General features: G+C 46.3%; 1 protein-coding gene across 1 annotated transcript in view; it reads right to left on the reverse strand.

Annotated features, from left to right (window-relative positions):
• Positions 1 to 2,359: 2,359 nt before the first annotated feature.
• LOC140359244 (interleukin-1 receptor-like 1) overlaps positions 2,360 to 23,473 on the reverse strand; it is a 27,493-nt gene continuing 6,379 nt past the window's right edge. Inside the window, exons 3-11 of the mRNA XM_072444106.1 lie at positions 23,174 to 23,348; positions 22,782 to 22,929; positions 21,381 to 21,446; positions 21,006 to 21,129; positions 12,999 to 13,150; positions 11,153 to 11,290; positions 7,930 to 8,094; positions 4,572 to 4,693; positions 2,360 to 2,606 (exon numbers count right to left, since the gene is read on the reverse strand). Of these exons, the coding sequence (XP_072300207.1) occupies positions 2,364 to 2,606; positions 4,572 to 4,693; positions 7,930 to 8,094; positions 11,153 to 11,290; positions 12,999 to 13,150; positions 21,006 to 21,129; positions 21,381 to 21,446; positions 22,782 to 22,929; positions 23,174 to 23,348 (1,333 nt within the window). The 3' untranslated portion in view covers positions 2,360 to 2,363. The remainder of the gene's footprint in view (positions 2,607 to 4,571; positions 4,694 to 7,929; positions 8,095 to 11,152; positions 11,291 to 12,998; positions 13,151 to 21,005; positions 21,130 to 21,380; positions 21,447 to 22,781; positions 22,930 to 23,173; positions 23,349 to 23,473) is intronic.

Below are 23,473 nucleotides of genomic sequence, written 5' to 3' on the forward strand. Positions count from 1 at the left end.
TCATAAGTTGTGACTGGGGTCTCTCACAGAATGGACATGTCATAAGTTGTGACTGGGGTCTCTCACAGAGTGGACATGTCATAAGTTGTGACTGGGGTCTCTCACAGAGTGGACATGTCATAAGTTGTGACTGGGGTCTCTCACAGAATGGACATGTCATAAGTTGTGACTGGGGTCTCTCACAGAGTGGACATGTCATAAGTTGTGACTGGGGTCTCTCACAGAGTGGACATGTCATAAGTTGTGACTGGGGTCTCTCACAGAGTGGACATGTCATAAGTTGTGACTGGGGTCTCTCACAGAATGGACATGTCATAAGTTGTGACTGGGGTCTCTCACAGAGTGGACATGTCATAAGTTGTGACTGGGGTCTCTCACAGAGTGGACATGTCATAAGTTGTGACTGGGGTCTCTCACAGAGTGGACATGTCATAAGTTGTGACTGGGGTCTCTCACAGAGTGGACATGTCATAAGTTGTGACTGGGGTCTCTCACAGAGTGGACATGTCATAAGTTGTGACTGGGGTCTCTCACAGAATGGACATGTCATAAGTTGTGACTGGGGTCTCTCACAGAGTGGACATGTCATAAGTTGTGACTGGGGTCTCTCACAGAGTGGACATGTCATAAGTTGTGACTGGGGTCTCTCACAGAATGGACATGTCATAAGTTGTGACTGGGGTCTCTCACAGAGTGGACATGTCATAAGTTGTGACTGGGGTCTCTCACAGAGTGGACATGTCATAAGTTGTGACTGGGGTCTCTCACAGAATGGACATGTCATAAGTTGTGACTGGGGTCTCTCACAGAGTGGACATGTCATAAGTTGTGACTGGGGTCTCTCACAGAGTGGACATGTCATAAGTTGTGACTGGGGTCTCTCACAGAATGGACATGTCATAAGTTATGACTGGGGTCTCTCACAGAGTGGACATGTCATAAGTTGTGACTGGGGTCTCTCACAGAATGGACATGTCATAAGTTATGACTGGGGTCTCTCACAGAGTGGACATGTCATAAGTTATGACTGGGGTCTCTCACAGAGTGGACATGTCATAAGTTGTGACTGGGGTCTCTCACAGAGTGGACATGTCATAAGTTGTGACTGGGGTCTCTCACAGAATGGACATGTCATAAGTTGTGACTGGGGTCTCTCACAGAGTGGACATGTCATAAGTTGTGACTGGGGTCTCTCACAGAATGGACATGTCATAAGTTGTGACTGGGGTCTCTCACAGAGTGGACATGTCATAAGTTGTGACTGGGGTCTCTCACAGAGTGGACATGTCATAAGTTGTGACTGGGGTCTCTCACAGAGTGGACATGTCATAAGTTGTGACTGGGGTCTCTCACAGAGTGGACATGTCATAAGTTGTGACTGGGGTCTCTCACAGAGTGGACATGTCATAAGTTGTGACTGGGGTCTCTCACAGAGTGGACATGTCATAAGTTGTGACTGGGGTCTCTCACAGAGTGGACATGTCATAAGTTGTGACTGGGGTCTCTCACAGAATGGACATGTCATAAGTTGTGACTGGGGTCTCTCACAGAGTGGACATGTCATAAGTTGTGACTGGGGTCTCTCACAGAGTGGACATGTCATAAGTTGTGACTGGGGTCTCTCACAGAATGGACATGTCATAAGTTGTGACTGGGGTCTCTCACAGAGTGGACATGTCATAAGTTGTGACTGGGGTCTCTCACAGAGTGGACATGTCATAAGTTGTGACTGGGGTCTCTCACAGAATGGACATGTCATAAGTTGTGACTGGGGTCTCTCACAGAGTGGACATGTCATAAGTTGTGACTGGGGTCTCTCACAGAGTGGACATGTCATAAGTTGTGACTGGGGTCTCTCACAGAATGGACATGTCATAAGTTATGACTGGGGTCTCTCACAGAGTGGACATGTCATAAGTTGTGACTGGGGTCTCTCACAGAATGGACATGTCATAAGTTATGACTGGGGTCTCTCACAGAGTGGACATGTCATAAGTTATGACTGGGGTCTCTCACAGAGTGGACATGTCATAAGTTGTGACTGGGGTCTCTCACAGAGTGGACATGTCATAAGTTGTGACTGGGGTCTCTCACAGAATGGACATGTCATAAGTTGTGACTGGGGTCTCTCACAGAGTGGACATGTCATAAGTTGTGACTGGGGTCTCTCACAGAATGGACATGTCATAAGTTGTGACTGGGGTCTCTCACAGAGTGGACATGTCATAAGTTGTGACTGGGGTCTCTCACAGAGTGGACATGTCATAAGTTGTGACTGGGGTCTCTCACAGAGTGGACATGTCATAAGTTGTGACTGGGGTCTCTCACAGAGTGGACATGTCATAAGTTGTGACTGGGGTCTCTCACAGAGTGGACATGTCATAAGTTGTGACTGGGGTGGCAGGCATCAGATAGCGGACTTTCTTCCAGAAGCGAGAGTTTACACAGGTGGTGCATTGTTCCTGGGGCCACCTGATGGGGGCGCCCCTCTGGATCAGATGCTGCAGTGCAAGGGGCAGGTGGGAGTATTCCCTGGGGCTCGTGTTCCCAAGCTGGATCAGGATCACACTGAGATCCCTGTGGACCAGGGCCTGATGGAGCCCCACCTGAAACCAACATACAGCATAAACAACATCAAATAAAAGTTCAATGCAGCACAGATACAGATTCGTTTTATTTACTCTGATACAATGCATGAAATGGCAACATTTTTGTTCTAATCCTACAAAGGTCCCCCCCAAAAACAATGTGAATGCACTTAGAAATTAGAATTAGAAATAGTTAATTAGAATGAGTTAAATAGCATACAGTGTATGTAAAATAATTATAACATTTGAGTTGATTGTGGGACAGAGTTGACATTTCAAAAAATTTCACATCATTTAGTTTTCTCAAAGGTCCCATATCATGCAAAATCGGCTTTTCAGAGCGTTTAACCTTCTTACAGTGCTATCGGTGCCTCATATATGAGCCCAAAGTGTTTTTTTGATTGATTCCTGCAGTTTTTAGCGAGAGTACAGTCTCTCTCCTTTTCCTCGGATGAACAGATGGACGGGGCCGACTCACAGGGATATGTCATCACTGTTGAGCGCCGTGGCACACTTCCCTGTTTCAGCCCCTCCTCCAGGAAGCACTCTGTACCTGGAACACGCCCCGCCTCTGTGGGGTGGGGTCAAACAAAGGGGGGTGCCTTTGTTTGCCCACGACACTTCCCTAAAGTATTGCTTACATTCTTTGATAACTTGGCATTCTCGTGTGCCGCTGTGTCATGCGATGTGTAACGACGCCTCGGCCTCTGTTTACATTCCCACCGTCTCCACTCTGAGACTACATCACGGGGCGGGCGGGGCACACACGCTCTCGCTGAGACTACATCACAGGGTGGGCGGGGCACACACGCTCTTGCTGAGACTACATCACGGGGTGGGCGGGGCACACACGCTCTCACTGAGACTACATCACGGGGTGGGCGGGGCACACACGCTCTTGCTGAGACTACATCACGGGGTGGGCGGGGCACACACGCTCTCACTGAGACTACATCACGGGGTGGGCGGGGGAGGCAGATTGCTCTTCGCAAGGGTGGGGGGCAACTCTCAAACCAAGCCGTTTGTATTGTTCGAGCGGGGTCCCAGATATGGGTGATATTTCATAACTATTATGTTATGGGTGTTGTACAACACATATTATTATCAAATATACCCTTAGGGTAGACAAAGAAACGGGAAAAATAGCATGATATGGGATCTTTAACAATGCATAATGGAAAATTATTATAACATTCTTCCCCTTCTGAAATAGTATGGGCAGTTTTGCCTTAGTGTGAGCCTGTTAGAGCCCAGTCATGTTGTGACATTTGAAGCACTTTGAAGGGTAAAATGCAGTAAAATAGTTCAAATCACTGACATCAGAATTTTAAAAATGTATGTCGGATAGAAGTGAAATAATTGTCTGTGTCATGATATGTGTAAAACATGTATCTATGGATAAAAACATCAGCAGTGACCACACATTTTGGTTAACATAAAAGTGATTACGATGTAATGAAATGTAAGATCTTTTTGTTTTGACAATAATTTAAGAGAGACCTATTATATATATATTATTAACGGTGACACACGTAGGATTTGGCAGTGTTGAGTAGCCATTTTAGCAAAAATTAAAAAAAGATGATGTAACGTGGACTTGATGATCATGTAAGTGGACTTGTTTTTTAAACTTGTTGTTTTAGATCAATACTGCAATTTAAGATGTTCAAAACACAACATGATGATCAAAAGCGCAATAGATCTTCTTGAAATAAATTGGGACTAATGCATTTTTTGAAAAATGTGTTCATTTGCATTTTGTTTCACCATATTTAAGACCTGATAAAGTTCTGCTATAGCCCTGGTTTAGACCTGGTGGAAAATAAATATGTTTTCAAGTGGTAGGTTTGAAAACCGCTGGTGTAACTCTCAAAGTCTGTTACATCTATTGTATCTATTTACACTGCCTTAATTACTTTTGGGCCATTTCACTTTCATTGAAGTGGGACAAGGACTGGTCCTCCTAAAACAGCTGCGCGTTACCTGCCAGTCATATCCCTCTGGAAGTTGGTACGTGTCTGTGACCTCTGACCCCGAGCCTGGAGTGAGGATGACCATGAGTCGCCTGCTCTTCCTCATGCGCTCTTCCACCAGCTCCACGTGATCTGCACACACACTACAGCGTGTGTGTTTAGTTGTATATGGTATTTCTCTGTCTACTAACTCTTGGAATACACATAGCATAGCTTTACTTTTGCCTTTCAATTACAACTCAATGTTGTGTACTTCAGTAAAGTGAATGTAAAAAAATAAAGTAAAAAAATGTTCCACCACCGGGTCATTAATCGCGATTAATCGCATGATTGATCAGAGTTAATCACGATTATTCGCAAATTAATCGCATATTTTTAAAATGTTCTAAATGTACCTTAAACAGATTTGTTTCAAATTGTAATACTCGTTTCAACATGAGAATAGACAAATGCTTGCTTTATGCAAAAAAAGCATGTTTATTCACATTTAACCCACGCTGTAGCCACCCATTTGGCGACTGCTTTTGTGAGTTTCCGGCTGGTAGAGTTGTCCAGCTGTTTCCCTTTTAAATCATCCAGCGTAGTTTGCGTTATGCGAGGAGGGGGCGCCGGCCTCTCTACATCCGCCGTGTGCTTGGACGACAAGTGGTACTTCAGACTGGACGTACTCCGGTGGTAACTTAATTCAGCGCGACAATAAATACAAATTAAAGCCGCAAGCGGCAATGATCGGCCCTCGCCACGCCGCCGCTGCCATGCCGCAAGAGGAGGGGGCGCTAACGCGCCCCAATGGTCCTTTTATTACATCTACTGCTGAATCTGTGACGCTGTCACATCTTCTCCCCTTTGTTTTACCATCAAAAAGCAATTTTATTTTGAATTCTTGGCAAAATGTGCGGCTTTGCCGCACAGACACCGTGACTCTTTGAATAAAAATGTGGATACGTTTTGATGGTCCTGAAGATGAGTCTCACCAAATTTCAGGTAATAGGGCTAACGCCCTGGGAGGAGTTTGTGAAAGTCTAAAGTGTAAACATGTTCTGGCGATTTCCCCATTGGAATAACGTGGGAGGTTTTGGTCATCGCTACGGCAACGCCGTAACAATTATGACATTGACTTTTTTGATGGGGATGCTAAAATTGAGTTGTGTGTCAAATTTCATATCATTTCGCAAAACTAAACATTTAACCTCCATATAAAATCTGTAGGGGGCGCTGTGGCGCCAAATTAATTTATTTCACTTCAAGTAGGTTTAGGGCAAAGAGTTTAACAACTGATTCTAATTTGACGCAATTCGGACTTTATCTGCACAAACGGCAGAAATGTTAAATTTGGGAGATTTCTGAAATTCTAGCTAAAGTTTGCGGCTTCGCCGCACAGAGACCGTGACAGGGTCAAAGTTATTTGAATAACTTTTGATGTCCCACTCCTCAGTACCATTTTCACCAAATTTCAGCTTTTTAGAGCCAACGCCCTGGGAGGAGTTCGTAAAAGTACGACGTTTGGAAAAACTCCCAGGTCATGCCTAGCCATTTTTGAACCAATATGGCCGACATTTGGTTGGGCGGACGGCGTTGCCGTAGTAATATTTTTTACTTCTCTTGTCACCATCTACCTCTGCGCCAAATTTCATGATTCTACGATCAGATTTTTTTTGGGTCATTTCCTATCTCTCAATGCATTTTTGGTACATTTGGGGGCGCTGACGAGCCAATTTATTTAATTTTAGAAAAGGGAAATAGCCAGAATGTAGAGAGGCACGATTTTTAGAGGTGTGAACATTTTTGTGACTTTTCGTCAATGTTCACTGGGTGAAAAATAGGGGGATTGGTCCCGAGGAGGAGGAGAAGAAGGAGAAGAAGGAGAAGAAGAAGGAGAAGGAGGAGGAGAAGAAGGAGGAGGAGAAGAAGGAGGAGGAGAAGAAGGAGAAGAAGAAGAAGGAGAAGGAGGAGGAGAAGAAGGAGGAGGAGAAGAAGGAGGAGGAGAAGAAGGAGAAGAAGAAGGAGAAGGAGGAGGAGAAGGAGGAGGAGGAGAAGGAGGAGGAGAAGAAGAAGAAAATGTTTCCCATTTTTCAAATATCATAAACTATACATTTTCGTAAAGCGCTCGCGCTTTCCTTCCTCATGGTGTGGGTCCCTGGTCACTGACGGGTACTTTTGTTAATTTTGAGTGGGCTCCGCCCACTTTGTGTTTTTGGCCCTCTATACAGTAATAATGTTCAATTTTTGCATTACATGCTTATATGCACGGAACATGCAAGAGATGGGGAACGTATTCGTGAGCTACTTAGCGCAAATGAGTGCTTTATATGGGGATGACGACCGCGCCAATGTAAAATGCTCGTTTAGTGCGCACTTTTGCACGGGCTTCGCCCGTTTACAACAGTAATGTTCCATTTTCCTACTACTAATTAGTATGCATGGGGCGTGCGTGAGTGAAGGAGTGCGTTAGTGAGTGTTTGGAAGTGGGCGAGCGCTCCGCACTTTTGCAGCCGTGCTTTGCACGGCCTTACGAGATTAATAGGCCTCTCGCCAGCTTGTGGCGCTCGGGCCTAATTACCTTTGTCCTGTCATGGGAGCCGTCTGGCAAGACTTTGTCATTCAAAACACCTTTCTTATCCATAGTTGTAGCTAGTTGTAACAAGGTTGTATTTTTCTGGTGGCATCGACCTCGGTGTATTGCTTCCGGATTTCCCGAGCTACGGAGTGGCCCGAGGTAAAAAATGTCACTGCGTTAAACGCGCATTAAAAAAAATAGTGCCGTTAAAAGCATGTTGCGTTAACGCGTTAACTTTGACAGCCTTATATATATATATATATATATATATATATATATATATATATATATATATATACACACACACACAGGAGCGGAGGCACGATAAAGAAGTTAAAGTTATCTTACTTTAGTATCCTGCTTATTATTACTTATATATATATATATATATAGTGGCTCTGGTTGATTGCTAAGCTCTCCTGTCAGTCACTGCCTTTGTTTCTGCCTCTTCTCTTATTTTACAGTGATGTTTTACCCTGTGATGTCCTTCATCAAGTGCAGGTGAATCTGGAGCCCCTGAATGTATTGAACAAACTTAAAGGAACAAACAAACGTAACTAAAACGTTAATTTATAATAAATGGTTATAGAAATGGAACCAAGTGACTAGAATAGTTATATATATAGTATATACTTTTTATTTCATTTTTCCCAGTGGCGTTTTGGCTTCTTTACTGGAATTTGGTTAAATATTCCCTTACATATTAGTTAAACACAACCTCATACCACAATAACATTAAAATAAAATCCTTCAACATCTTTTCTGGATGTACCTAATCACCAAGGAACAGTTGAACAGAGCCTGGACTGACCTTCTCCTGGCAGGTCATCTCGCCCGTGGATGAAGAGCTTGTATCCACACTTGTCTTCCAGGACGTGGGGCAGATCCTGGGACACAAACCGAGCCAGGGCCTCTTCTATGAGCTTGTCCTGGGAGTGCAGCTGGTACACTACGTAAGCATCAAACATCTTCAGCCCTACAAGGCAAAGAATGCACCATGATGGAAGGTTGTACCACTTTAGGTAGGGTGCATAGAATGTGTGTTTAAAGGGGTCATATTATGTCAAATCAACTTTAACAACTTCCAGTTATGACGTCAGTCGAGAGACCACTGCTGCCTAAATCTGACTTAAAAATCATCGTTTCACGGACATACGCCCAAGAAAATGAGAAGCAAGAGATGAGTAAAAAAGGAAAACACAAGACGGGTAATGCTGGTGCCAGAGTCAGGACTAAACATGGAGCGGCCTCCTGCTGGTGCCAGAGTCAGGACTAAACATGGAGCGGCCTCCTGCTGGTGCCAGTCAGGACTAAACATGGACCGGCCTCCTGCTGGTGCCAGAGTCAGGACTAAACATGGAGCGGCCTCCTGCTGGTGCCAGAGTCAGGACTAAACATGGACCGGCCTCCTGCTGGTGCCAGAGTCAGGACTAAACATGGACCGGCCTCCTGCTGGTGCCAGAGTCAGGACTAAACATGGACCGGCCTCCTGCTGGTGCCAGAGTCAGGACTAAACATGGACCGGCCTCCTGCTGGTGCCAGAGTCAGGACTAAACATGGACTGGCCTCCTGCTGGTGCCAGAGTCAGGACTAAACATGGACCGGCCTCCTGCTGGTGCCAGAGTCAGGACTAAACATGGACCGGCCTCCTGCTGGTGCCAGAGTCAGGACTAAACATGGACCGGCCTCCTGCTGGTGCCAGAGTCAGGACTAAACATGGACCGGCCTCCTGCTGGTGCCAGAGTCAGGACTAAACATGGACCGGCCTCCTGCTGGTGCCAGAGTCAGGACTAAACATGGACCGGCCTCCTGCTGGTGCCAGAGTCAGGACTAAACATGGACCGGCCTCCTGCTGGTGCCAGAGTCAGGACTAAACATGGACCGGCCTCCTGCTGGTGCCAGAGTCAGGACTAAACATGGACCGGCCTCCTGCTGGTGCCAGAGTCAGGACTAAACATGGAGCGGCCTCCTGCTGGTGCCAGAGTCAGGACTAAACATGGACCGGCCTCCTGCTGGTGCCAGAGTCAGGACTAAACATGGACCGGCCTCCTGCTGGTGCCAGAGTCAGGACTAAACATGGACCGGCCTCCTGCTGGTGCCAGAGTCAGGACTAAACATGGACCGGCCTCCTGCTGGTGCCAGAGTCAGGACTAAACATGGAGCGGCCTCCTGCTGGTGCCAGAGTCAGGACTAAACATGGACCGGCCTCCTGCTGGTGCCAGAGTCAGGACTAAACATGGACCGGCCTCCTGCTGGTGCCAGAGTCAGGACTAAACATGGACCGGCCTCCTGCTGGTGCCAGAGTCAGGACTAAACATGGACCGGCCTCCTGCTGGTGCCAGAGTCAGAACTAAACATGGACCGGCCTCCTGCTGGTGCCAGAGTCAGAACTAAACATGGACCGGCCTCCTGCTGGTGCCAGAGTCAGGACTAAACATGGAGCGGCCTCCTGCTGGTGCCAGAGTCAGGACTAAACATGGAGCGGCCTCCTGCTGGTGCCAGAGTCAGGACTAAACATGGATCGGCCTCCTGCTGGTGCCAGAGTCAGGACTAAACATGGAGCGGCCTCCTGCTGGTGCCAGAGTCAGGACTAAACATGGACCGGCCTCCTGCTGGTGCCAGAGTCAGGACTAAACATGGACCGGCCTCCTGCTGGTGCCAGAGTCAGGACTAAACATGGACCGGCCTCCTGCTGGTGCCAGAGTCAGAACTAAACATGGACCGGCCTCCTGCTGGTGCCAGAGTCAGAACTAAACATGGACCGGCCTCCTGCTGGTGCCAGAGTCAGGACTAAACATGGACCGGCCTCCTGCTGGTGCCAGAGTCAGGACTAAACATGGACCGGCCTCCTGCTGGTGCCAGAGTCAGGACTAAACATGGAGCGGCCTCCTGCTGGTGCCAGAGTCAGGACTAAACATGGACCGGCCTCCTGCTGGTGCCAGAGTCAGGACTAAACATGGACCGGCCTCCTGCTGGTGCCAGAGTCAGGACTAAACATGGACCGGCCTCCTGCTGGTGCCAGAGTCAGGACTAAACATGGACCAGCCTCCTGCTGGTGCCAGAGTCAGGACTAAACATGGACCGGCCTCCTGCTGGTGCCAGAGTCAGGACTAAACATGGACCGGCCTCCTGCTGGTGCCAGAGTCAGGACTAAACATGGACCGGCCTCCTGCTGGTGCCAGAGTCAGGACTAAACATGGACCAGCCTCCTGCTGGTGCCAGAGTCAGGACTAAACATGGACCGGCCTCCTGCTGGTGCCAGAGTCAGGACTAAACATGGACCGGCCTCCTGCTGGTGCCAGAGTCAGGACTAAACATGGACCGGCCTCCTGCTGGTGCCAGAGTCAGGACTAAACATGGACCGGCCTCCTGCTGGTGCCAGAGTCAGGACTAAACATGGACCGGCCTCCTGCTGGTGCCAGAGTCAGGACTAAACATGGACCGGCCTCCTGCTGGTGCCAGAGTCAGGACTAAACATGGACCGGCCTCCTGCTGGTGCCAGAGTCAGGACTAAACATGGACCGGCCTCCTGCTGGTGCCAGAGTCAGGACTAAACATGGACCGGAATCTGTGTTTCAGTTTTATGCAGCTAAAATCTGGAACATTCTTCCTGAAGATGTGAGACAGGTTCTACTCTAACAATGTTCAAATCTAAAAACAGTTTTAATTAGCTGTGTTTATGATTTTGTTTGCACTCTTCTCTTTTATTTCTTCAATTGTTTTGTCATTTCTATAATTTCTTTGTGATTTTAATGCATTTTTTCCTGTTGTGAAGCACTTTGAACTGCCTTGTGTATGAAATGTGCTCCACAAATAAACTTGCCTTGCTATAATAGCTTCATAATAACTGCGATGACGGCTTTCAATGACAAAGATGTGATTGCTGTATAATAAGATTAATATGAAAATGAAATGGCCTCATTTCATAACGAATAATGATAAAGTTCAACAGTTATTCCGGCCCTTGCCCTCCATCTGAAATGACACACAAAGCACAAAGTCTACAGTATTAGAGAAAGTGTATCTGTGCTCACCAGCGTCCTCCAGTCTGAAAGGAAACAGTCTTCTGAACAGCAGAACCAGGTCTACAGCAAAGCACTTGACCATCACAGCCATGAGGACGAAGAGAAGGAAGACACATGTCCCTGCAGCAGCCAGGGACGCCACTGACGCTGCAGAGGGACAAAGGCTGAGTTAGACCATGTGTTGTTGGAAGTAGTCAAGATTAGTTCTGTGTGGTTTAAGACGTTAATCCAGCTCTAATTCAGGCCTCTAATAGAGGTCTGATAGTCACAGACCTGCTTTAGTCCTGCTTAGTCACTAACAGCTTAGTCATGTTTTTCTGGTAGAAATGGTTTGTTTAGTCTTGGTTTAAACCTGGTCTTGTCTTCGGTCTGCTTTGCACCAGTCAAGTAAGGTTTAATACTGGGTTTGTATTGCCTGGGTTATAAGTTCTTTAGTCCTGTTCTAAGTATTTTGATATTGTTCTGATGTTTTTAATGTAAAGTAAGTTGATTTCTGATGTTGAATTGTGCCACTGTGAGTTGTATCTTTTAGAAATAAAACATTAAATTGTGGTGCAATTTTGTCCGGCCCCTGGACTTTAGCCCTCCAAAAAAGTCTGGCTGACAGGAAAATATGATTTGAGACCCCTATAGTAAGCCCTGTGGTGTTCAAAAGTGGTAAAGTACCATTTCAAGTTGTTATTGTTTATGGATGAGAAAGATGATCGCTCCAATGGGTCAATCGAGTGTAAGGTCAGGTGGTCTTCAGGATCACAGTGAGGCAAGCACTGGAAGAAGAAGGTCCCATGCGGCCAAAACGCGCAGTCATATCCCTTTTCTAATAAAGGATTCTTAATGCTGTCCGAGTGCTTTGGTTATTGAGCCATGAAAGTGGCAAGAAGCCATTATTCCCTGGCTTCTTATTATTATGAGTAATCATGGTTTTCTGCTACAACTCGGGCATTTTTGACCGATGAAAAGTCAACAAACTTTGGCCAAAATTCAGAATCGGCAAAAAAAATAAAAATAAATAGGGGACATTTGTGTTAAAAATGGCGTCTCCAACAAAAGTCTAAATACGTGGCGCCTGTGTGAGATACCAATGTCAACTTTGTCGTAGAGCTACGAAATTCAGGACACGCATTCCTCTTGTGAAGACAAAAAAAAAATATTGTGGCCACGCCCCTAGACAACGCATTTTGAGATATTGCAAATCTAAAAATTGCTCCCATTTGAGCAAGACAAGTCCGATTAGGACCAAATTTGAATCAGTTTTTAAAAGTCCTTTGTTGATTTCTGATGTAAAAAGATATATATTATTGTGGTCACGCCCCCAGACTTACCCTATGGTTTGAAAATGAAAACATGCTGAGTCAGCAATTTTGTTCACGTCGAACTTTAACGAATTCCTCCTTGGGCTTTTCGCCCACTGGCCTCAAAATTGGTGGACGTCCTCTGGACAAGTGGGGCGGTCGCACGGGAAGGCGGTCGCACGGGTGCCGAGAGCTATCATCGCCACTAGTGCGGCTTTAATTGTTTTATTTTTTTTCATAGTGCATCTTTAAGAATAAAAAGGCAATACCAAATAAACAACAATACATTTAAACATTTATGGATCATAAGTTTGGATATTTATTTCAAAAACAGTAAATCTTCCATAGTTATAAATTCAAGGGGTTTTAGCTTCCAGTTTTAGGGGATATTTTGAGGACTTTTGCCCATTCAAAATGTATTGTGTTTTGAATAGTTAAATACAACAGTGCTGGATTAAAAACATTCTAGAACGTGAACATTACTGATTACTTTTCCAGATGTTGATGGTAAATAAACTCCTCATTCCAGATCTCTCTTGGACAACCGAAAAACTCACACTTACGTCTGGGTTTGAGGTGGACGGTGATGGACACTGAGTCTCCATAGCGTCTTGTCCCCACACAATAAAACTTCTCCCTGAAGTGTGCAGGCAGCACCCGCCTGAAACTCAGGGTCCCGGTCACTATGGTTTGCTTGGAGGAATTTGGTTCAACGCTGAGGACAGACACATAACAGTGTATTTATTTAACAGTAGCACAGCAGCCCAATGCATGCATCATAGTGCTCAAAGCCTGAGATAATTCACAGCACTTGTCCACCTGCAGTCCCTGGACAGGTTGATGTCAAAATGGCATTCATGCCAATAAGATACAATAAATGTATAGTATACATTTCAAGTATATTAATACCATCACTCGTCCAGTCATTCATTTAGTAAAACCAGTCCCACTCCCAAAGTTCCACTCTCTCACACATCTATACAGTATTTACATATGTACACTTCATGTTGCTGCATTCTTAACAGTTCAGTGTGTACATGTTGTACTTAGAAGCCATTGTTTTGTTAGGTGTGTAAAGATCTCATCATTTGTAAGATATTCCTTTATTGTCCCACATGGGGAAATTTCATTGGTGCAACGCAGGTAGATACAGAGGTAGATACAGAAGAACAGATCACTTATAGGAATTTCACAGTAATTGCACATGAATCACAACAGTAATTGCACATATGACGGAATTGAACATGGTTAGGTCAGTATTGCGAGTGTTCAGGACTAACAGTGTTTGTTATAAAGTCTGACAGCAGCAGAAGGAAAGACCTGCGAAACCTCTCCCTCCCACAGCGAGGGTGGATCAGTCTCTCACTGAAGCTGCTCTCCAGAGTGGACAGAGTGTCCTGCAGGGGACAGAGTGTCCCACAGGGGGTGGCACTCGATGTGAATCTAGCCAGGACCCTCCTGTCCCCCACCTCCTGCACCGAGTCCAGAGCACAGCCCAGGACGGAGCTGGACTTCTTGATGACTCTGTCCAGCCTCTTCCTCTCCCTCTCTGTGATGCTGCTGCTCCAGCAGGCCACACCTACAGGAGCTGATGCCACCACAGAGTCATAGAAGGTCTTCAGTAGTGGCCCTGTCACTCCAAAAGACCTGAGTCTCCTCAGGAGGTAGAGCCGACTCTGGCTCTTCCTGTACAGTGTGTCTGTGTTGTGAGTCCAGTCCAGTTTGTGGTTCAGATGAACACCAGGTACTTGTATGAGTCACTCTCTCAATTTCCCGTCCCTGGATGTTTACTGGTGAGGGGGCAGTGGGGTGGCGTCTGCGGAAATCCACCACCATCTCCTTGATCTTCCCCGCGTTGATGAGGAGGTGGTTCCGCTGACACCAGTCCACAAAGTCCTGCTCCAGTCCTTTGTACTCCGCATCATCGTCGTCCGTGATGAGTCCGATGATGGCAGAGTCGTCAGAGAACTTCTGCAGGACACAGCTGTCCGTGTCATGTCTGAAGTCTGCAGTGTAAAGGGTGAAGAGAAAGGCGCGAGGACAGTGTCCTGGGGCGCCCCCACACTGCAGGTCCGAGTGTCAGACACACAGTCCCGGGCTCTCACAAACTGGGGTCGGTCCGTGAGGTAGTCCAGGATCCACTCTGCCAGGTCATACTCCACACCAGCCGTCTCCAGCTTGTCCCTCAGGAGCAGCGGCTGATGGTGTTGAAGGTGCTGGAGAGATCGAAGAACAGAATCCTCACAGAGCTGCCAGGCTTTTCCAGGTGAGAGAGAGAGCGGTGCAGCAGGGAGATGACGGCGTCCTCCACTCCGATGCCAGGCCGGTGTGCAAACTGCAGCGGGTCCATGGCTGAGCTCACGGTGGAGCGGAGGTGGTCCAGGACCAGCCGCTCCAGTGTCTTCATCAGGTGGGACGTGAGAGCCACTGGCCTGAAGCTGTTGAGGTCTTTGGCGCGCGGTGTCTTAGGCACAGGTACCAGACAGGAGGTCTTCAGACCTGTGGTACCACCCTCAGCTTCAGGCTCATGTTGAAGACATGCTCCATAACTCCACACAGTTCATCTGCACAGGACTTAAGGAGCCTGGGGCTGATGCCATCAGGTCCTGCTGCCTTCCTCACTTTAATCCTCTTCAGCTCTCTCCTCACCTGTGCTGCTGTGACAGTCAGTGGTTGGCAGGGGGACTGTGTGCTGGGGGGATGGGTGAGTCCAGGCGAAGTGGGGAGCTGATGGTCCGGGGCAGATAAGCGAAGAGGAACAGATGCAGGGCATTGTCCAGCTGTGGAAGAGGGAGCATGCAGCTGTGCAGGGGGAGGGGCGAGTGACCGATCAAACCTCAAGAAGTGAGCATTTAAATCATCACCCACTGTAGATCCCCCTCTGTCTGGGCAGGGGGGATTTTGAAGCCCAAGATGGTTTTCAGGCTTCTCCACACTCCCTGAATGTTCTTTTGCTGCAGCTGCTCCTCCATCCTCCTCTTGTAGCCGGCCTCAGCCTGCCTGATCTTCCTCCTCAGCTCCTTCTGCACAGTCCTCAGCTCCTCCTTGTTCCCTGACCTGAAGGCTCTCTTCTTCTCCTTCAGCAGAGCCTTCAGTTCACGGTTAATCCATGGCTTGTTGTTTGGAAAACACCGCACCGTCCGGGAGGGAACAATGTTCTCAAAACAGAAGTTGATGTAGTCCGTGATGCACTCTGTGATGGTGTTGATGTCCTCCCCATGTGGGTCACAAAGCTCAGTCCAGACAGTGGTGCTGAAGCAGTCCCTCGGAGCCTCCTCGCTCTCAGCAGACCACATCCTCACCTCACGGGACACCACAGGCTGCCTGCGCACGATGGGTTCATACACAGGCCTCAGATGTACAAGGTTGTGGTCCGAGCTGCCCAGGGGAGGGAGGGGGGAAGAAGAATAAGCCTCTTTGGTGTTGGCAAAAAACAAGTCCAATGTTCTATTCTCTCTGGTGGGGCAGGTAACATACTGGGTGTATGTTGGTAGAACAGAAGAGGGAGAAGCGTGGTTAAAGTCACCAGAGATGAGGAAGAGAGCCTGTGGATGCTGTGTTTGCAGCCTACAAGTGCAGGAGAGCAGTGCTTCACAAGCATATTCAGCATTGGCAGACGGGGCCACATGTACACATTGTACATGATATGGTTTCACATGGAGGCAGTTCCATAGGGTTATGACTCTATAGGAGAACGAGATTGACCAGAGGAGGTTCTGCACTCTCCTCTGATTTTTAAAAGTAAGTTTAGAGTTAATGATTAGACCTAAATATTTAAATACATTTTCATTCCTGACTTTCTGTCCGTTTACTTTGTATGTGCTCGGAGGGGTTTATGTTTGTTTGAAAAGAAAATCGAGACAGTTTTATCTGTGTTTAAAGATCCTATTTCATGTTATTTTTCCTGTTTCGTAGTCTACCCTAAGGGTATATTTGATAATGATAAGTGTAGTGCAACACCCAGAACATAATAGTTATGAAATATCACCCATATCTTGGACCCTGAACACAAACCAGGAAATGCACACGCTTGGTTGGAGATTCGCCCCCACCATGGATCTATTATAATATCTGGATAGGGTGTGGCTAGCCGCAGCATGTCGCAGACTACCCCAGTGGCCACTCCATTGGTACTGCATCGTGCGTCCAGAAAGCTTTTTTTCCCTAGAGCGCAATGTAACTAAAAACTGCTCGTGTTCGGCTGAAAGAGCACCTAGAGTTTTCACAAAAGTCGGATATGGCGGCAATTCTTACTTATTTATGGGTCATTGACTTTTTTAATTTTAAGATTGTTCCAGTTGTCTTTAAAACACGTCTAAGCTGTTAACTTCGGCTACGCTCTAGCGCGCCGCTCTAGCCCAGCTCATGACCGTCTAGACCAATCAGAGCGCGAGTAGGTGAAGAGAACGGGCCGAGATGCCGTGGAAGAGCCCAAATGCCTCGAATGAGCTACAGGCGTAAAAATATGAATCTATGAGTTTAATAACTGAACAAATCATGGAACTAATGACCACCACAGACCTGAGGGCCCCTGAGGGCCCCTGAGGGCCGCGGATCTACGACTCAGAAGTGACGTCTTGAAATGTTTCTGCCTGAAAAACTAAATCACGTAATAATGCTATGGAAATGGAATGTTTTGCCAGGTATAAACTAATCGATGTTACGTTTCGTGTCCATCAGTGTTGTTCTGACAAGAAACCGAAATATGGACTTAATCATGACTTTAGCATGTTTTGTAGATAAACATGTCATCTGAATACATTTGACATGTTGTAGAATGATATGATTAAAAATCCGTATTTTAAGAAATCAATGTTAGATCAAACATTCCATGTACTTAATAAGGACCAGAATTATTTCCATTGTCAGTGAAAAAGTTTCTTAAAACCAGTTGTTTAATATTTGGCTTTGTCTCACACTGTGCTCTGCGCTGCTCTAGTAACTCTCTCTGATTGGTCAGTACGATCACATGGTACGCAAACCGGACGCAGACCTACGTCACTTCTGGGCTGCAGTGTCCGAAGAGCTAAAGGCTAACTGGCGACCAAGCCCCCAGCAGCCAAGATGGCCGCCCATTCAAGTCTATGGGAGCTGCTCAGTGTCGCATGTCGCCAGTTAGCCTTTAGCTCTCTAGCGACGTGCGGCCAAAGTTTAAGTATCACGTGATTGCGCTGACCAATCAGAGAGAGTTACAGGAGCAGCGCAGAGCCCAGTGTGAGATAAAGCGAAATATTAAACTACTGGTTTTAAGAAAACTGAAGGATTTTGAACCGGAAAAAGTCGACCAGAACACGAGGTGAGGAGAGAGCAGAGAGCAGCTGTCACTGCGTCATCATAAAATCAAGCCGTTATCACTCATGGAGCTATTAAAATATGAGCTTCACCTTAATTCCAGCTCATGGTCTAAAGCTGTTGCTTCTTCACTTTTACATCAGAACATTTGCTCATTCATGCAATTTGTTTTTTACACGCCAGTTTGATGATATTATATACATAGTGCAAAACTGTACATTTTGTATATGTATTGACCAAAATCTATTTATTGTCATGACTCAATATTTTAGTGTTATTATTCAGTGTTTTGTGGTTTAGCGGTTATAAAACCATAAAAAAGTCTAGTTTGTAAACTTTTTCTCTGACAATGGAAATAATTCTGATTCTTAAGTACGTGGAACATATGATCTAAGATTGATTTCTTAAATCACGGAATTTTTTATCAATCATTCTACAACATGTCAAATGTATTCACATGTTTATCTATCACAAAACATGTTTAAGTCATGATGAAGTCAGTATTTATGCTAAAGTCATGATTGAGTCAGTATTTATGCGGCTTGTGTAATGAACACGAAACGTGACATCATAAGTTTATACCCGTCAAAACGTTCCATTTCCTCGCTTTTTTTCCGCATTTCTCACGTTCTTTCAGTTTTTCAGGCAAAATAATATCAAGACATCGCTTCTGAGCAGTAGACCCGCGGCCCTCAGATCCGTGGTGGTCATCAGTTATTAAACTCATAGATCCATATTTTTACGCCTGTTGCTCATTCATGGCATTTGGGCTATTTCAAGGCATCTCGGCCCGTTCACTCACCTACTCACGCTCTGATTGGTCTAAACGGTCACAAGCTGGGCTGGAGCGGCGCGCTAGAGCGTAGCCAAAGCTACCAGCTTAGAATTGCGTTTTAAAGACAACTGAACAATCTTAAAATTGAAAAAGTCAATGACCCAAAAATAGGTAAGAATTGTCGCTATATCCGACATTTTTGAAAGCTCTAGGTGCTTTTACAGCTGAACACGAGCAGTTTTTCGTTACATTGCGCTCTAGGGAAAAAAAGCTTTCTGGGCCGCGGGATTTCTTTGGCTGCAGTACCAATGGAGTGGCCACTGGGGGTTGTAACGACATGCTGCAGCGAGCCACACCCTATCCAGATATTATAATAGATCCATGCTGGCGACATGCGCTACTGAGCAGCTCTCATTGACTTGAATGGGCGGCCATCTTGGCTACTGGGGGCTTGGGCCCCCACCCACTGAGCGATCTGGCTCCCCCGCCCACCCTGTGACGTAGTCTCAGTGAGAGTGTGTGTACCGCCCACCCGATGACGTAATCTCAGCGTGGAGACGGTGTATTTACAGCTCTCGCGCTCCATCGTCTGTTCCAGCACTCAGATGTAACTTTGTTGTAAGTTCCACAACACAAGTCCGAAGATTCACAGTGCAGCAGACTCTCCTGTGCAACGTGAAACTAACGGCGGTGGCTCTTCCGCATTCACACTGTCTCCACTTGGAGCACCGCGGCACCTCTCACACCCCCTCCCCCTTTCCCCCTTGGCGCGGAGGCGGGGTGAAAGTGGAAGGGAGAGGGGGGAAGTCTGTCTTTACTCGAACTTTTGATACAGGTACATGCAGCACATCGACAACTTCCTTAACAGCCTGCACACCAGGACAAGTATAGGTGAACTATAGGTGAACGCAATAATAACTCTTTTACAACAGTGTAATAAATTCACAATAGGAGGAGCACAGCTTCTGTTTCTGGTCGTATGAATGCATTTCACAGCTTGGCTGATGATATCATCTTAGAATTAACTCTAACACACCTGGAATACATCTGGAACAATTATGTCTAGGGTCTCCATCTGTTATCGACTCATTTGCACATTCCAAATTCATATTTATCTGTTTAATTATTTGGTCAAAACCACTTTTGGTAAAGTTTTCCAGAAAAGGGTTCAATGTCACAGTTACGTTCTTACAAACCTTCAGATTAATGCACAAATTGATCAATTTAGATATTTGATTATATAATTGTTAAATGCCTAATCTATGGCTGGTGCCCCAACTTACTCCTAAAACATGAGTGAGTCATGTTTGAAATCTTGATCAATTATTTAATTAATATCAACTTTGAATGTCACCCTCTTTCACAAGTGGAAATAACATTATGAATGAATAATATTACAGTACTTCTACAAGTAAGAATGCCCTCCAAATCATTCTTACTCCAAATCAGATGTTGAGCAAGTGGAACTCCACTCAACATGGCGCTGCCCATCAGCTGCAGCTGTCACTTTGCTGCATTTCACGTTTGAAAAATATTAGAAGCATTGTGCAATGTGTAGATAGAGAAGAACCAGCCCTTGCTAACATGTGCTAGCTTTGCTGCACTGCTGTGCTGCAAGTATGTGGGTTCAACACATACCCTATCATACCCATTGTCACTTGCAATACAGAAGTTTATCATATCGGCTTTGTAATGTCTTGTTTGGCCCGAGTTTGCGTCCTCTCTTTGTTCGCTCTGGTGAGCAGTCATTCCAGAAGCCAAAGTGGGCTGGACCTCTTTGGAAGCAAGTACCACACGCGGTCTGCTTTGGATCGCTTAAATGGGCTGGTTCACAGTGGAGACACTTACTAATCCAAAGTGAACCCCTGGAAACAAACCTTATGTGTATGTATCAGGCGCGGATCCAGACCTTCCCATCGTTTGCATGTGAGAAGATCATTCTGCGGTGGAAGTTTTCTAGCGTAGACTGTTTGAAACTGCTGTCGCGCTTGCTGCGCAATTTACGATTGAGAAAAAAACTCATCATGACTCATTTCTGTTACAAAATTCATCTTGCTCTTGACGAATGTCAACCGACGTCTTCATTGCAACGTAAGAATTTTCTTTCTCTCTCTCCCTCGCTCTCTCTCTTTAGTGTAGTGTGTCTATAGAGAGAGAGAGCGTGGAGCACAGCAGGTGGAGCCGCTCCATCGTGCCTGTGTTTCAGGGTCAATACAGCGCGTACTCTCAGTTTGCTGAGAATTATTCAAATTTGTCTCCTGTTCTACTTCTACCCTTTTCCAAAATAAGCATAAGCCTACAGTGTAATAATATGTGGACCGGTACCACCCATTGGACGATTCTTACTGAAAACGATATGAAATCCAGGTACCTAATTTGAACCCTAAGTCCAAAAAATGTGCATGGTTGAATTCCACTGCAGTGAGAAGATCAGCTACATTTCTGGATCCGCCCCTGTGTGTGTATGTAATGCGAACAGATGCTGAGGAGGGAGCGAACTCACTGGCTGCTCTGGTTGTAACCCTCTGAGTTTAGGTCTGAGTTTTCAGCATGCCACCGCGCCACACACTGTTCAGGAGGGAGGTCAGTGCCACAAAACACAGTGCAGTTGAGAAGCAAACTGGCACCTGCACAACACAGAAGAGAAAGACAGCAATCAGCGGACAAAGACACATCTCCAGATCTTAGGGCTAAATTAGGAGTCTGTCTCATTGTTCTTGCTGGGGTATTTGCATGTTATAGATCGGGGGATTTAGAGGACTACCACACTGGCACAGGAAGAACATTCACTTGCCCTACACTATTATGGAAGCTATTGTCCGCTCCACAACATTTCCTCTGGTGTGGGTGTAATCTCTCATTTCCTCTGGTGTTGTACCTGTGTCTGCCAGCTGCACTTCCTCAGTTGGAGCCAGGATCCTCACAGACAGTGGAACACTTTGTTCTAAGAAAGTGATACATTTGACAAGTGTTAGTTTATAAAACAGAACAGCATGTACATTTGTAAGACTAAATCTTTAACACACACGCTTTTGATTAAAGTTTTCCCAGACTGAGAATGTGGAGAACTTTACTGTGCCACACATACAGCAATCTTGGCTCTGCAGGCTTCAGTCCACATTTACAGATGACTAGAAGTTTGTATGGTATTTGGGAACTTGACTCTCACATTCATTTATTTTGTTCATATTTGTTTAGATTTTTTTAGTTGAAAAAAAGTATCATAACATGTAGTCATATTTTTAAAGGAATTAAGGAGGATTTTTTGGCACCAAATCTGAGTCTCATTTCCTCGTGGCGTGGACAGCCGAGTAGTTCATTCACATGTCAATCACAGGATGCACCTGCTGCACACCTGCAGCCTCGCGGCTCGTCCCCTGAGAGCAGCACGTTTCTCTGGCTGTGCATGTGTGGTTGATAATCCGGTGTGTCTGCATTGATCTATCATAATATAGTTCCCTCAGTGTACAGTACTGGACAAAATTAAGACAGAGAAAGACGGTTCCAGCTCAGAAGAGACAGAAATCTATGGAGATGAGAGAAGCGATGCGATCCGTCGCGCTAATAAACAAACGCACGTGTAGCAGCGAGGCATTTGTGTGCGTCCGCACGGGGGTTTGTGTGCACACGTGTGCGTCCGCACGGGGGTTTGTGTGCACATGTGTGCGTCCGCACGGGGGTTTGTGTGCACATGTGTGCGTCCGCACGGGGGTTTGTGTGCACATGTGTGCGTCCGCACGGGGGTTTGTGTGCACATGTGTGCGTCCGCACGGGGGTTTGTGTGCACACGTGTGCGTCCGCACGGGGGTTTGTGTGCACACGTGTGCGTCCGCACGGGGGTTTGTGTGCACACGTGTGCGTCCGCACGGGGGTTTGTGTGCACATGTGCACTTCCGCTTGAGTTCTCAAATCGGCGAAAAATCCTCCATTATTCCTTTAAGTAATTTTCACAATGCCATAGTGAGGTCCACGTAAGAGATCTGTGCATTTGGAACAGTCTTAAGTGAATTAAAGCTCTCTAAGCGACTCCTGTCACACTGGAGAGAGGCGAGTGTTGTGTGAAAGCAGAAGACCGTCCTACTTTCAGCAAAAGGGCTTGAAATTTGATTTCTTAAAATATATTGATCACATAATATTTGTATGAACTCATGCTGCAGAACTACCTGCGTTTTACATCAGCAAGTGGGGCTGTTCCAGGTTCTAATGTGTGGAAGCACCCTAAGTTTTATTTATCTATTTGTTGTTGTACATTTTTATATTTCAAATATTTAAATATAACCTTTGATGCGCAGCAGTCTGGAGCCCACAGTGCGGTACAGCTGGTGCTGGTGAGTCCAGGTGCACACACAGTCATACCGGCCCTGGGCCTCTGCACTGGCCTGCACCTGCAGGTGTTCCTTGTGCTGCCCAGCGAGGAGCGCACTGCCCTGGGGAAACACAGTTAGCTCAGACCATGAAACCAGGACAAACGTCTGCATTTTAACAGAAGCAAATTTTACCTAGATGGAAAAACAGATAGGGCCCTAATATACTGTTATTCTCCTGTGGGCACCTGGTGTACCACCTTTCGATCAGCCCTGGTCCCCCAGACCGGTTCACTTTGGAGCATCTTGAACATTTGTGTGTCTATGGGGCCATTGTTGTGTGTGTAAGTGTGTGGTCTATTCTCACCTTGTACCAGGAAAGTGTCCCATTGAGATGGCAGGTGTCTCGCACATGTCTGGGGCAGAAGATGAATATGGTGGAGTCACTGTCCTCCACAGTGTAGAGCCGCTTTGGGCTGTCCTCTGGCACCACACTCACACGTACGTAATGCTCTATGACAGAACCCTCAGAGTCCTCCTCCCTAAAGAACACACAGAAACAAGGCTGAGAAAAAGGGAGAGGACCCTTTTCCCTGCTGCCAGGTGTGTACCCCAAATGTTTTAGGGCCAAATACATAGTTCTGAAATTGAGTGGGATGGTCTTGTC

Source organism: Eucyclogobius newberryi, unplaced genomic scaffold (assembly GCF_026437365.1).
Source record: "Eucyclogobius newberryi isolate DKJ021-1_F unplaced genomic scaffold, fEucNew1.0.hap1 SCAF_14, whole genome shotgun sequence".
NCBI lineage: Eukaryota > Metazoa > Chordata > Actinopteri > Gobiiformes > Gobiidae > Eucyclogobius > Eucyclogobius newberryi.